This window comes from Labeo rohita, chromosome 9 (genome assembly GCF_022985175.1).
Source record: "Labeo rohita strain BAU-BD-2019 chromosome 9, IGBB_LRoh.1.0, whole genome shotgun sequence".
Lineage (NCBI taxonomy): Eukaryota > Metazoa > Chordata > Actinopteri > Cypriniformes > Cyprinidae > Labeo > Labeo rohita.
In genome coordinates this window covers 20,631,537-20,645,142 of record NC_066877.1, presented here as the reverse complement: position 1 = coordinate 20,645,142, position 13,606 = coordinate 20,631,537, and the positions used below count along the sequence as shown (strand labels likewise).

Below are 13,606 nucleotides of genomic sequence, written 5' to 3'. Positions count from 1 at the left end.
ATTTGTGATCCAGCTTCACTTACAGCAGAATTGAGTATAAGGGTTTTTTTATGAATCTTTGTGATCACCTTTCCTAATAATGTGCTAGTTAGCAAGTTTAGCGGCTAAATGTGGCTAAAGTAAACAGGCTCGTCAATCCACAGAGAGAAGAGAGGGGTGGGGCGAGCAGAGCTCATTTGCATGTAAAGCAGCCTCGACCAGAATGAGATGGTTTTTGCAGACCTGATTTTGGCAAGGTAAAAAGGGTGTTGTTTTACACAACCATTGACAATATTTTACCAAAGTATATTATAGTCTTTTCATTAAGACCCTAAAGAATCATATCAGCTTGTGGAAAATGGGCATCCGATGACCCCTATAGAAATAAAGGTGCTTCACGATGCCACAGAAGAACCTTTTTTGTTTAAATGGTTCCATTAAAAACCTTTCACATCTGAAGAACCTTTCTGTTTCACAAAAGGTTCTTTGTTAGCGAAAGGTTCTTCAGATTCTAAAAACGTAAGAAAGAGATGGTTCTTTAAAGAACCTTTGACTGAATGGTTCTTTGTGGAACCAAAAATGTTTTTTCTATGGCATCACTGTGAAGAACCTTTTAATGCACCTTTATTTTTAAGAGTGTAGTTTTTCTGTAACTAAGTTGCTGGTTCATTTTTTTCTACCCAACTGCTGGGTTAAGCCTGTCTCTAACGAAACAACCCAGCTGCTGAGTTACAGTCAGAGCGTGGGCTTTTTAAGTCCTCTAGGAGAGAGCGGTTCTCAGCGCCACCGATTTGGTACACTTTTTCAGCGAATTAAAGGTTTGAAACAAAGAGAAGAGTGTAACAAATGTGTCTGAGGAACAAAAGGTGTTTGTGGTTGACCAAACTGAACCAGGATTTCCAGGGTAAGAGTCTTGACAACATTTGTGTTTGTTCTTATCATTTCTGTTCAGGCAGGGGAAATATTAATATTATCTTAATACTGCTTGTGTGTACCTTTACGACCTATTAACTTTAGTTTATCAAAATATTGCACCCTTTTCTGCGTACTAAGTTCTTCTCTATATGATTTAGCAGCTTCTGTGGTTTATATGAAATGATATATGATATAATATGATAATATGAAATGATACAGGCTAGAGTGCGCCGTTAAACTGGAAAAATAAATTGTCTGTGTTAACAATTTAATTTTGACAGCTTTAGTTCTATGTTTTTGTAAGAAGTGTCTGACTAATGCTACATTTCTTTGGTCAAAAAAAACAGTAAATACAATTAAAATCTTGGATATTTTTTGGTTGTCAAACATACTATATGTATTTATTTTATCAAAAGAACAGGATGTTTCACAATCACACATTTCTTTCTATCATCTGATGTATCCTTACAGTATGTCATGATGAAGTAGACCATTGCTGTGGGCCTCATACCCCAATTTTATTTTATTTTTTTTAACGTGTACTTTTGGTTTGGGCCTGTGGATGGTGTTCTGTCCCTGTGGCCCCTCTGGCTGTGGGTCTGTTGATCCTATTGTCTTCTGCATCAACACTCGTGGTCTGGTGCATAAAGGGCATCTGGTTAGCAGCTTAGACTATACGGCAGGCATGAAAAGCAGCCATCATAGCCCATTCGCTCACATCTGCTCAGTGGTGCGACAAGGACGAGGACTGAGTCTATGTGACTGGGGGACTGGAGTTCAGTTCACCCCACAGGCCCCAGGAGCAACGGACTGAACTGGACTGCACTGGTGCTGGTGTGCAAAGGTGACCATTTAGCCTCAGTTCACTTTGTCTCTGCTTTTTTGGTCCAGTTTTCTCTTATGTCTAAGATTTGCAGATGGCTAGTATTGTTGAATGTGAGCCGGTTGGTGATGTGTTTTGGCTACGGCATATCTAAGTCTTACAGTTGTTTCCTGGTCCTGTTTGTAAATGGTCAGTTCAGCCTAGATTTATTTAGCAAGAAGGTTTACTGAGAAGGGGAAAAATTGTTTTCATAATGTCTCATCATTAACTGTATTTTGATGATAATACCCTTGGATCATCTTTTTTTCCCTAATTCCCATTTCTCTTTTTTGTACATAGCTAATACACAACTATGGGAGACTGGAGCTTCTTAGGGAATATTTTGGAGGAAGTAAACGAACACTCCACTGTCATTGGCCGCGTTTGGCTCACAGTGCTGTTCATTTTCCGCATTTTAATTCTGGGCACGGCAGCAGAGTTTGTCTGGGGAGACGAGCAGTCTGATTACGTGTGTAACACTCAGCAGCCAGGTTGTGAGAACGTGTGTTACGACGAGGCCTTTCCGATCTCCCACATTCGTCTATGGGTGTTACAAATCATTTTTGTATCCACACCTTCGCTTGTATACGTCGGCCATGCTGTCCATTACATCCACATGGAGGAAAAGCGAAAGGAGCGTGAAGAAGCCGAGGTTAGCCACCAACAGGAAATGGGCGAGGAGCGTCTTCCAGTACTGACGGATCAGGGAAGTGTTCGCACCACCAAGGAGACCAGCACGAAGGGTAGCAAAAAGTTCAGACTCGAGGGTACTTTGCTGTTCACCTACATATGTCATATCATCTTCAAAGCTATTTTTGAAGTAGGCTTTGTAGTTGGACAATACTTCCTCTACGGTTTCCGCATCCTGCCGCTGTACAAGTGCAGTCGTTGGCCGTGCCCCAACACGGTGGACTGCTACGTCTCCCGGCCCACCGAAAAGACTATCTTCATTATTTTTATGCTCGCAGTTGCTTGCGTTTCACTGTTCCTCAATTTTGTGGAGATCAGCCACCTTGCCTTGAAGAAGATCCGCTTTGCGTTCCACCGACCAGCTCCTGCTAGGTTGGAGCCTCTTGGTCCACCTGAGAGGAGCTTACCGTTTCTCCTAACCACCCCTGTCCAGAAAGCCAAAGGTTACAGGCGCCTTGAAGAGGAGAAGAAAGATGAGGTGGCACACATATATCCGCTAGTTGAGGTCGGTATGGAAAAGGGACAGTTCTTCTCACCTCATTTAGAGAAGGAGCAGAAAAGGAGTCAAGAGGTGGTTATGCCAACAGCGCCACCTGTAGAGGAGACAATCATATGCGATGAGACTCAACCCTCCTTTATTCAGGTCTCAGAGACACTATCAGAGCTTTCACCAGAGGAACCACTTCGGCAAGGAGATGAGGTAGACAGCTTGAAGACTCTGACAGCTTTATCAGAAGTACTGGAGGAGCGATCAGAAGGGGGAAGTGTGGAGGAAACGTATTTAATAACACTTGAGGAGAGTTTGGATATAGATCTAGGACAACCAACCTGTAGAGAGGTGACTGAGTCAGCGAAAGAGAGTAGCTTAGTAGATGCTGAGCCAACACAAGAGGAAAACCTTTCAGGAGCTGGAGAGGAGAAGGAAACCTCGCAGGAAATTGGGGAAAAAGAGCATAACACCTTTAAGGTCCAGGAGTTGAGGGAAGAAGAGAGTTTACCTGATGTGGTTAAGGAAGAGGCAGCAGTTGAAGAGAAGGAACTTTGTGAAATTGAGCCTTTTGTAAATGAGGACATTTTGAAAACTTTAGATGATGGTAAGATTGCTGGAGATCTGGATGTGTCTAAAATAACTGAGGGGGAACAAGAGGCTTTAGGGGAAGTTGCAGGGTCAAATTTATCAGACACAGAGCCCATTGGGGATGAAGTGGATATGGGAAACGACCAAACTAAGGAGGTTGTAGAAGATATAGAAGGGGGTGGAGATCAATGTGATGTAGTAGACTTAGAAGTGGGCACAGCTTTAGAGGAAGTAGTAGATATAGGAAAGGGTGAACCTATAGAGGATGCAGGAAGTTGTGCTTTCGAAGATGTATTACATACAGGTAAGGACGAAGCCTTAGGAAGTCCAAATGAAGATAGACCTTTTGAGACTGCAGACAGTAAAGATGAGGAGGCTCTAGATGAAGCTGTGGGACTTGCTGTTGACACTAAACAGGTGGAAACTTTGGGAAAGGAGGAGGTATCCTTGGAGATAGAGGGTCCAGAGGAGGTCCAAGTCTCTAGGGAGTGGGATGGGTCAGGAAAAAAAGAGGATTCTGTGGAAACTGGAGGCCCTGAGAAGGAGGAGTGTTCTGAAGAAATGAAGGCCATGGAGGCCACAGAGGAGATTATAGATGTTCCACTTGTAGCTCTGGAAGTAGAGACAACAGAGGAAACGAGATCTTTAAGTCAACTTAGCAAAGGAAGCAGCAGAGCCAGGTCAGATGATCTTACAATCTGACTGAACAACAAGCAGAAACTTAACATAGAAAAATTCCAAAATTCCCAAGTGTCACATGATTTATTGAATGATTGGACAAGTATGTTTTCTTGAATAGAGGATTTCAAAATGCCAAATTTGATGCCAAGTATGATCATCCCCTTGTAGGGGAACCCTTTACGAAAGTATAAAGGCAGCTATATATTTTCGTTTTTTAACACAGGTTTGTCTAAAAAGAAAGGCAAATGTGCAAAAACAATAAATGACTGGTATGAATAACTTATGGAAATAAAAAAATACAAAATCTTGTATCTAAAAAGTAGTAGCTTATTTCTCACAGTTAAAATTACTAAGGACAAATACTATAATCTTCAAACATATTCATAATATCCGTTTAGTCTTGGTTTTAAAAAGATCTTTCTTTCTTTATTCAGTTTATTATACTGTAAATCCCATGCAAGATCACAGGCAGTCACAGTGAATTTCTGAATCTGTCTATTGCTTTGAATATTTATGTTTAACTATATATTCACCCGTCATTGTTTTATGATTATCCTGGGCCATAATTGTGTTATTGTTTATAAATCTATTTATTTCTATTCATTTTCAGTAACATCCAGACTGCTGATATCAGGTTCATTAAAAAGACAGAATATTGTAATTGAGAACTGGGTTTAAGTGCGGGTAGTAAGATTAATATTTATATAAACCGTATCACAAAAAATTAAAGTAAATTTTATGATGTGTGTAATACCTCTGCAAGTGCAATGCTCTTTTGCTTTTTTTGTCAAAATTTTATCTGAAGACCCCAAATAAAGGTACTACAATGCCTGATAATCAAAGAGATGTACCTTTTTCTGTTGTGAAGTTTGCATTCATATAAATTTTCACCTGCCTATTTACAATAATAACATATGACATCAACAAAATTATTATTTGTTTTTTTTTTAAAAAGTGTAATAAAATTTTATTTGCAAAAAATGTATAAAAGTGCATGTTACATAGTGACATTGGACAAAAATTGCACGTTTATGACCTCTAGTGGTCATATGGAAACAGAAAATGAAGGAACATAGGGAGACAAATGATTTCACAACAACTCTTTGTCAAACCAACACGGAAAAAAAAAATATATATATATATATAAAATGTTTTCTTCTCTGCCTTACAGGTAAAAATGTCCGGTGTGCATCAAGTGCAATCCTAAAAAATTATACAACATATGTTATGCACATAGATCATCTATAGCACTGGATTTCCAGATGTGGAAAGCATGAATATACATGCAAAATACAATCAGAGTCTGCCATTCCAGTTGGGTTAGAGTAAGCTTTACATCTGAAGTGGTTTTCAAACAGCAGTCAAATCTTATAGGAAGAGCCCCTTGACCCAGTCTCTTGGTTTTTAAATTACATGCTATTAAACAATTTCACATGCCCGCATATTTACCTTTATAAAGGGTTTCTGCCTATTTCACTTTCCATGTTTCTGATACAGTATATAAATGTGCTACATAAGCAAACAAACAGTTGCTGAAACATGATCTCAGTATGATGTAGTACCTTTTCATTAAGTAGTGTTTTCATGGTAAAGTCCATGCTGATCAGCTGCCCTTTTTTTCATTGTCTGTAGAGATACAACAGTTCTGCTCTAGCGCATCCTTCTTGACACACTGAGGACTAAACGAAAAGAGATAAATGAACAAGACAGACTCAGACTCTGGCTTACAAATAATTTTTGTATCCACACCTTCGCTTGTACACATCAACCATGCTGTTCATTACATCCACATGGAGGAAAAGCAAAAGGAGCGTGAAGAAGCCGAGGTTAGCCACCAACAGGAAATGGGCGAGGAGCGTCTTCCGCCAGCAACAGATCACGGAAGTGTTGCACAGCACTTTGCTGATCACCTACATATGCCATATCATCTTTAAAGCTCTTTTTGAAGTAGGCTTCGTAGTTGGACAATACTTCCTCAGCATCCTGCTGCTGTACACATGCAGTTGTTGGCCGTGCCCCAACACGGTGGACTGCTACATCTCCCGGCCCACCGAAAAAAAACCAACTTCATTATTTTTATGCTTGCAGTTGCTTGCGTTTCACTGTTTCTCAACCTTGTGGAGATCAGCCACCTTGCCTTGAAGAAGATCTGCTTTGCGTTCTGCCGACCAGCTCCGACTAGGTTGAAGCCTCTTGGTCCAGCTGAGAGGAGCTTACCGTTTCTCCTAACCACCCCTGTCCAGAAAGCCAAAGGTTACAGGCGCCTTGAAGAGGAATGAGGTGGCACACATATATCCGCTAGTTGAGGTTGGTATGGAAGAGGGACAGTTCTTCTCACCTCATTTAGAGAAGGAGCAGAAAAGGAGTCAAGAGGTGGTTATGGCAACAGCGCCACCTGTAGAGGAGACAATCATATGCGATGAGACTCAGCCCTCCTTTATTCAGGGGCCAGTTGCATAAACTTAGCCTCTATGTTAAGACAGCGTCTTAAGTACTAGTCTGATAAACTAGCAGTTAACCAAAGAGTAATCAGTCTTATTTTTTGGATCCAGCTTGGACTAATCTACATTTTTCTGTAACTGAATATAAAACATTAGGACCAGACATAAAGAAAAATTTGGCTGACTTACTTTTTAAGACTGGTCTAACCCCTTTATGCAACCGGCCCCAGGTCTCAGAGACACTATCAGAGCTTCCACCAGAGGAACCACTTTGGCAAGGAGATGAGGTAGACAGCTTGAAGATTCTGACAGCTTTACCAGAAATACTGGAGGAGCGATCAGAAGGGGGAAGTTTGGAGGAAACGTATTTAATAACACTTGAGGAGAGTTTGGATATAGATCTAGGACAACTAGCCTGTAGAGAGGTTTTCCCCAAAATTAGGAAACAAAAATTAGGGTCAAACTATAAATATCCTTAGATTTTTAAAAAGTAGATAATCTGTGAAAAGTATTTTAAAAGGATTATTAAACCTTTATCTGACATAAACAAAATGATAAATAAAAAAATAAAATTCACTTCACACTTTACAGAATAACACCGGACTGAAATGAAACTTTTATCACCTCTAGTGGTCACATACATAACTTGGTTACTAATTTCTTAAATTTCAAATTGATTTAATTAAGTTCATTTCTTGTGTTTTCATTTTGAAAGCATATTCAATTAAAAGTCATATACACCTGGAAAACGAACAACTACAGTCCTCAAAAAAGAAACTTAAAATAAGTAAACTATGCCAATCTGGAAAGATTAAAAAAAACATACGTGAAAAAAGTAAGTAAACAAAAAGACCTGTTCGACTTAAACCAGTCTAATCTGCTACATTAGTATCTTAAACTCAGGAAGATTTCTCATTACTGTGGATGTAAAGCTTTTAATTAATCATGAAAGTTAAAGTGCAGTTAACATTTGGCTCTCCAAAATAAAGAGCAATTTACATGCATTTGTTACCATCCAATACAGTACACATCACTTGTCACAGACACACAAACATAATAAAGAACAAAAGGGAAAGGGAACGAAAATAAATGAGTGGGTGCATGTGGAAAAAGAGCTTCCATATGTAATATCTATTCTTTTGGATGTCATCAGTCGAATTTGAGTCTTTTGGCAGATGTCTTCAGTAACTTTTACTCCTGGCAAGTGAATTGCCTGTTTTCTCTGTTGTCCCTTGTCTGAGAGCTGTCTCTCAGAGCTTGATCACACTGGTGGTACGGTGTCACCAAAGCAATAATTTTATAATCAAGACTTTTAGAAGATCCAATTCAAATTGCAATGGTAAATGTGAACCTAAAAATAGAGAGACAATGTTTGTCATTAGAATTAATGTGGGTCAGACAAGATCATCCAGGATACTGATTTTTTTTTTTTCAAAAGATTCCCTTGCCTGTTTTTTTCTCTTTCTATATTAAAGCATGTCATATAGAAAGCTGTAATATCTCTTTCCATTTTCTTCTAAACACAGTGTCTTTAAAAAAAACCCCACACATATATTACACCCACATAAGGTCAATATAAAACATGTATGATAAAAAAAACCTCACCTGTTTCCGTTTGTACTGATGTTAAAGCTTCAGTTTCAAAACTGAGTCCTAAAATTATAGAAACTAAAGTTATTTACATAGATCATCTATGCCACCACCTGCAATTTTGGGTTAGTTCTAAATTTAAACTTCAAGTGGTTTTCAGTTGGCAGAAAAATCTCCTATAGGCCCTTACATCCAGTCACTAAATAACAGGAGTTGCTGTAGATTTTAAGTTACATGCTTGAAACAGAAAAGCAAAACATAGCTACAATTTCAAACAAGGTTAGGCTGACTATAATGGCAGAGTAATAACAAACAAGCAACAAACAAAACAGAAACATGAATACAGTATGATACCTTTTCCTCAAGTAATGTCTTCATAACAAAGTCCATAATGGGAAGCATACTGATCAGCTGCCCTTTCTTCCACTGCTTGTAGAGATTCAACAGCTCAATTCTTGCACATTCTTCTAGACACACTGAAGACTAAATGAAAAGAGAGAAATGAACTGTGCTATAGAATTACCCTGCATACAGTATGGCCATGAAATGTTTTTTTTTCTTTAGCACTGACCTTTGGAAGTGACTTCAAAATATGAATAAACTACTGAAAATCTTTCAGAGCTTCTGTTAGTTTCTGACCTTGATCTTTTCTGATGTTTAGACCTTCCAGACGCCTCGTGACTCTCTTAACATTGGAAATCTGATGAGATGACATGATTTAAACATTAATTACTTTTTAACCAATGTTTTTGTTGTATCTGCAATAGCATGTAAACATGTCATATATCCAAAAAGATATGGTAGAGGGTGATTGCTTATTTATTATTTCCAAAGCATTAGGTTTCAACATATTTGTGCTTATGGTTCTGAAGAAAGCTATCTTTATACTGTTGATGTAAGTACATGAAAAAAACACACTACCCTTTATGGAATTCACCAATGGCTTTAGCAGTCTGAACTCAACATGACCTATCAACATCACCATCATGAACCATAAGCTGTATTGTGAGATGGATAAACTGAAACAGAAGCTAATTATGAAAACTACCTTATTTATTACCTTGTTTCCTCGTTTCCCTCCCATCTCATTTACTTCCTGGAAGAAACTTGCAAATAAAAGCACATATCTAGTTTTGAAACTATTTTTTCCTTAACATATGCAAATCATGCAGTGTAGGTAGGTTTTTCTACCATGGAATATTTTCTTCAGAATTGTATCTTTAGAGAAGTTCTTAAGAAGCTAATCCTTGTTTTAGCCATGCAAGATTCAACATGTTGCATTTCCTAATAAAGGTACAGGCCCAGTGGCATTTTATTTCCTTTTTATATTTCCTTTTTTATATTTTCCTTTTTTTTTTTTTTTTTCCCTAGATGACTCCTATATTTTGACCTCAAACATTTGAGCTCCTCAGACCATGTAACAATAAAAATTTCACATTCATCCAAACTCAAGTCATCGACCACACAAGTTTGGGACTGTCCCAGAACCTGAAATGGAACACAGAAAAAAAGATTTATTCATACATTTTCTAGACAAGAATAATGATGATGTAGATCATCTCTAACATATTAGAGGGATCGCAAGACATGCAATCCCTTGTAACAAATGTCTAAAACAAAGCTTACCAGCAGTAATAAAGAGTAATGTACCTTTGTTGTGATTCTATCAAACTCCGTCGCCAGACTTCTAATGATGCGTTTTATGGTGTTTATGGATGTGATGCTCAGTTTCTGTGTGGATATGAAAACAGACACAATCATAAAGTAGTCATTAAGTGACCCTCAAAACAAAACACTCCCAGGTTGTGAGAATGTGTGTTACGACGAGGCCTTTCCAATCTCCCACATTCGTCTATGGGTGTTACAAATCATTTTTGTATCCACACCTTCGCTTGTATACGTCGGCCATGCTGTCCATTATATCCACATGGAGGAAAAGCGAAAGGAGCGTGAAGAAGCCGAGGTTAGCCACCAACAGGAAATGGGCGAGGAGCGTCTTCCAATATTGACGGATCAGGGAAGTGTTCGCACCACCAAGGAGACCAGCACGAAGGGTAGCAAAAAGTTCAGACTCGAGGGTACTTTGCTGTTTACCTACATATGCCATATCATCTTCAAAGCTCTTTTTGAAGTAGGCTTTGTAGTTGGACAATACTTCCTCTACGGTTTCCGCATCCTGCCGCTGTACAAGTGCAGTCGTTGGCGGTGCCCCAACACAGTGGACTGCTACATCTCCCGGCCCACCGAAAAGACTATCTTCATTATTTTTATGCTCGCAGTTGCTTGCGTTTCACTGTTCCTCAGTTTTGTGGAGATCAGCCACCTTGCCTTGAAGAAGATTCCACCAACCAGCTCCAACTAGGTTGGAGCCTCAACCCTCCTTTATTCAGGTCTCAGAGACACTATCAGAGCTTTCACCAGAGGAACCACTTCGGCAAGGAGATGAGGTAGACAGCTTGAAGACTCTGACAGCTTTATCAGAAGTACTGGAGGAGCGATCAGAAAGGGGAAGTGTGGAGGAAACATATTTAATAACACTTGAGGAGAGTTTGGATATAGATCTAGGACAACCAGCCTGCAGAGAGGTGACTGAGTCAGCGAAAGAGAGTAGCTTAGTAGATGCTGAGCCAACACAAGAGGAAAACCTTTCAGGAGCTGGAGAGGAGAAGGAAACCTCGCAGGAAATTGGGGAAAAAGAGCATACCACCTTTAAGGTCCAGGAGTTGAGGGAAGAAGGGAGTTTACCTGATGTGGTTAAGGAAGAGACAGCAGTTGAAGAGAGGGAACTTTGTGAAATTGAGCCTTTTGTAAATGGGGACATTTTGAAAACTTTAGATGATGGTAAGATTGCTGGAGATCTAGATGTGTCTAAAATAACTGAGGGGGAACAAGAGGCTTTAAGGGAGGTTGCAGGATCAAATTTATCTGAAATAGAGCCCATTGGGGATGAAGTGGATATGGGAAAGGACAAAACTAAGGGGGATGTAGAAGATATAGAAGGGGGTGGAGATCAGTGTGATGTAGTAGACTTAGAAGTGGGCACAGCTTTAGAGGAAGTAGTAGATATAGGAAAGGATGAACCTATAGAGGATGCAGGAAGTTGTGCTTTTGAAGATGTATTACATACAGGTAAGGATGAAGCTTTAGAAAGTCCAAATGAAGACAGACCTTTTGAGACTGCAGACAGTAAAGATGAGGAGGCTCTAGATGAAGCTGTGGGACTTGCTGTTGACACTAAACAGGTGGAAACTTTGGGAAAGGAGAAGGTATCCTTGGAGATAGAGGGTCCAGAGGAGGTCCAAGTCTCTAGGGAGTGGGATGGGTCAGGAAAAGAAGAGGATTCTGTGGAAACTGGAGGCCCTGAGAAGGAGGAGTGTTCTGAAGAAATGAAGGCCATGGAGGCCACAGAGGAGATTATAGATGTTCCACTTGTAGCTCTGGAAGTAGAGACAACAGAGGAAACAAGATCTTTAAGTCAACTTAGCAAAGGAAGCAGCAGAGCCAGGTCAGATGATCTTACAATCAGACTGAACAACAAGCAGAAACTTAACATAGAAAAATTCCAAAATTCCCAAGTGTGACATGATTTGCTGAATGATTGGACAAGTATGTTTTCTTGATTAGGGGATTTCAAAATGCCAAATTTGATGCCAAGTATGATCATCCCCTTGTAGGGGAACCCTCTACAAAAGAATAAAGGCAGCTATATATTTTCATTTTTTAACACAGGTTTGTCTAAAAAGAAAGGCAAATGTACAAAAACAATAAATGACTGGTATGAATAACTTATGGAAATAAAAAAAATACAAACAATCTTCTATCTAAAAAGTAGTAGCTTATTTCTCACAGTTAAAATTACTAAGGACAAATACTATAATCTCATATTCATAATATCCTTTTAGTCTTGGTTTTAAAAAGATCTTTCTTTCTTTATTCAATTTATTATACTGTAAATCCCATGCAAGATCACAGGGAGTCTGAATTTCTGAATCTGTCTATTGCTTTGAATATTTATGTTTATCTATATATTCACTCGTCATTGTTTTATGATTATCATAGGCCATAATTGTGTTATTGTTTATAAATCTATTTATTTATATTCATTTTCAGTAACATCCAGACTGCTGATATCAGGTTCATTAAAAAGACAGAATATTGTAATTGAGAACTGGGTTTAAGTGCGGGTAGTAAGATTAATATTTATATAAATATATATATATTATATATATATTTATATAAAAATCAATTTTATGATGTGTGTAATACCTCTGCAAATGCAATGCTCTTTTCCTTTTGTTGTCAAAATTTTATCTGAAGACCCCAAATAAAGGTACTACAATGCCTGATAATCAAAGAGATGTACCTTTTTCTGTTGTGAAGTTTGCATTCATATAAATGTTCACCTGCCTGTTTACAATAATAACATATGACATCAACAAAATGATTTAAAATCAAACAAAAAAAAGTGTAATAAAATTTTATTTGCAAAAACTGTATAAAAGTGCATGTTACATAGTGAAATTGGACAAATTGCACTTTTATGACCTCTAGTGGTCATATGGAAGCAAAACAACAACAACAAAAAACTACATGGTGCGACAGATGATTTCAAAACACTTCGACAAACCAACAGGAAAAAAACAAAGCAGGACAAGCAGGATCATAGTCATGTATTTGCAAAAACAGTGTCTAGTCATGTGATCTTTGTTTCTGTTCACAAGAAATGCTCTTCTCATGCTTCCATGACCAACATAAAGATGAAAATGGACTGTGCAGTTTAATTACATAAGAACAGCTACATAAAGTACATGATTTGAATAAGTTATGTGATAGCAGAAGTGCAGTCAGAAAAAGACCAGTGTATTATGCATATCATCATATTTGCATTAGTGGATGAAAGTGCATTTGCCACTGTCCAGTACAGTGCGTACATATTTCTCTGTTCTGAACTCTACATACATGGCAAAGACTACTTTCAATTCACTTATTTTTTTCATTCAAACAAATAAGCCAAATTTGGTCATGTGACTATATTGTGTGCAGATTTTGCTCTTCACAGACACACAAGAAATGTTACAATAAAAAACAATGTTGATAATGAGTTTCCCTTGAGTTGGTGTTTACTGTAACATAAATATTATTTATAGATACAAAAAGCAACAATTTCCATCCACTCTGATATCATCAGTCACAAGTCTTTAGTACCTATAAAATGTTTTCTTCTCTGCCTTACAGGTAAAAATGTCCAGTGTACATCAAGTTTTACCCTTAGCTACATAGCACCTATACTGAATCTCTTGTAAACATCCTAACTAAGTTTGTTACCCATTGTCTGTGAAGGGTGCTTGGTGGCTCATTCATGCTGTTATT

At 38.4% G+C, this 13,606-nt stretch overlaps 1 protein-coding gene, 1 long non-coding RNA gene and 1 pseudogene across 2 annotated transcripts; 2 read left to right on the top strand and 1 right to left on the bottom strand.

Annotated features, from left to right (window-relative positions):
* Window positions 1–1,364: 1,364 nt before the first annotated feature.
* Window positions 1,365–4,965, top strand: gja8a (gap junction protein alpha 8 paralog a). Its single transcript, XM_051119614.1, has 2 exons — window positions 1,365–1,738; window positions 2,057–4,965. The coding sequence occupies exon 2, from the start codon at window positions 2,070–2,072 to the stop codon at window positions 4,224–4,226; it is 2,157 nt and encodes a 718-aa protein (XP_050975571.1). The 5' UTR covers window positions 1,365–1,738; window positions 2,057–2,069; the 3' UTR covers window positions 4,227–4,965.
* Window positions 4,966–5,902: 937 nt separating this feature from the next.
* LOC127170849 (uncharacterized) lies at window positions 5,903–11,817 on the top strand (annotated as a pseudogene).
* LOC127171153 (uncharacterized) lies at window positions 8,250–9,078 on the bottom strand. Its single transcript, XR_007828471.1, has 3 exons — window positions 8,808–9,078; window positions 8,591–8,719; window positions 8,250–8,299 (listed from the first exon to the last, which is right to left on the bottom strand). It is a non-coding gene; the product is annotated as an uncharacterized LOC127171153 (long non-coding RNA).
* Window positions 11,818–13,606: the final 1,789 nt, after the last annotated feature.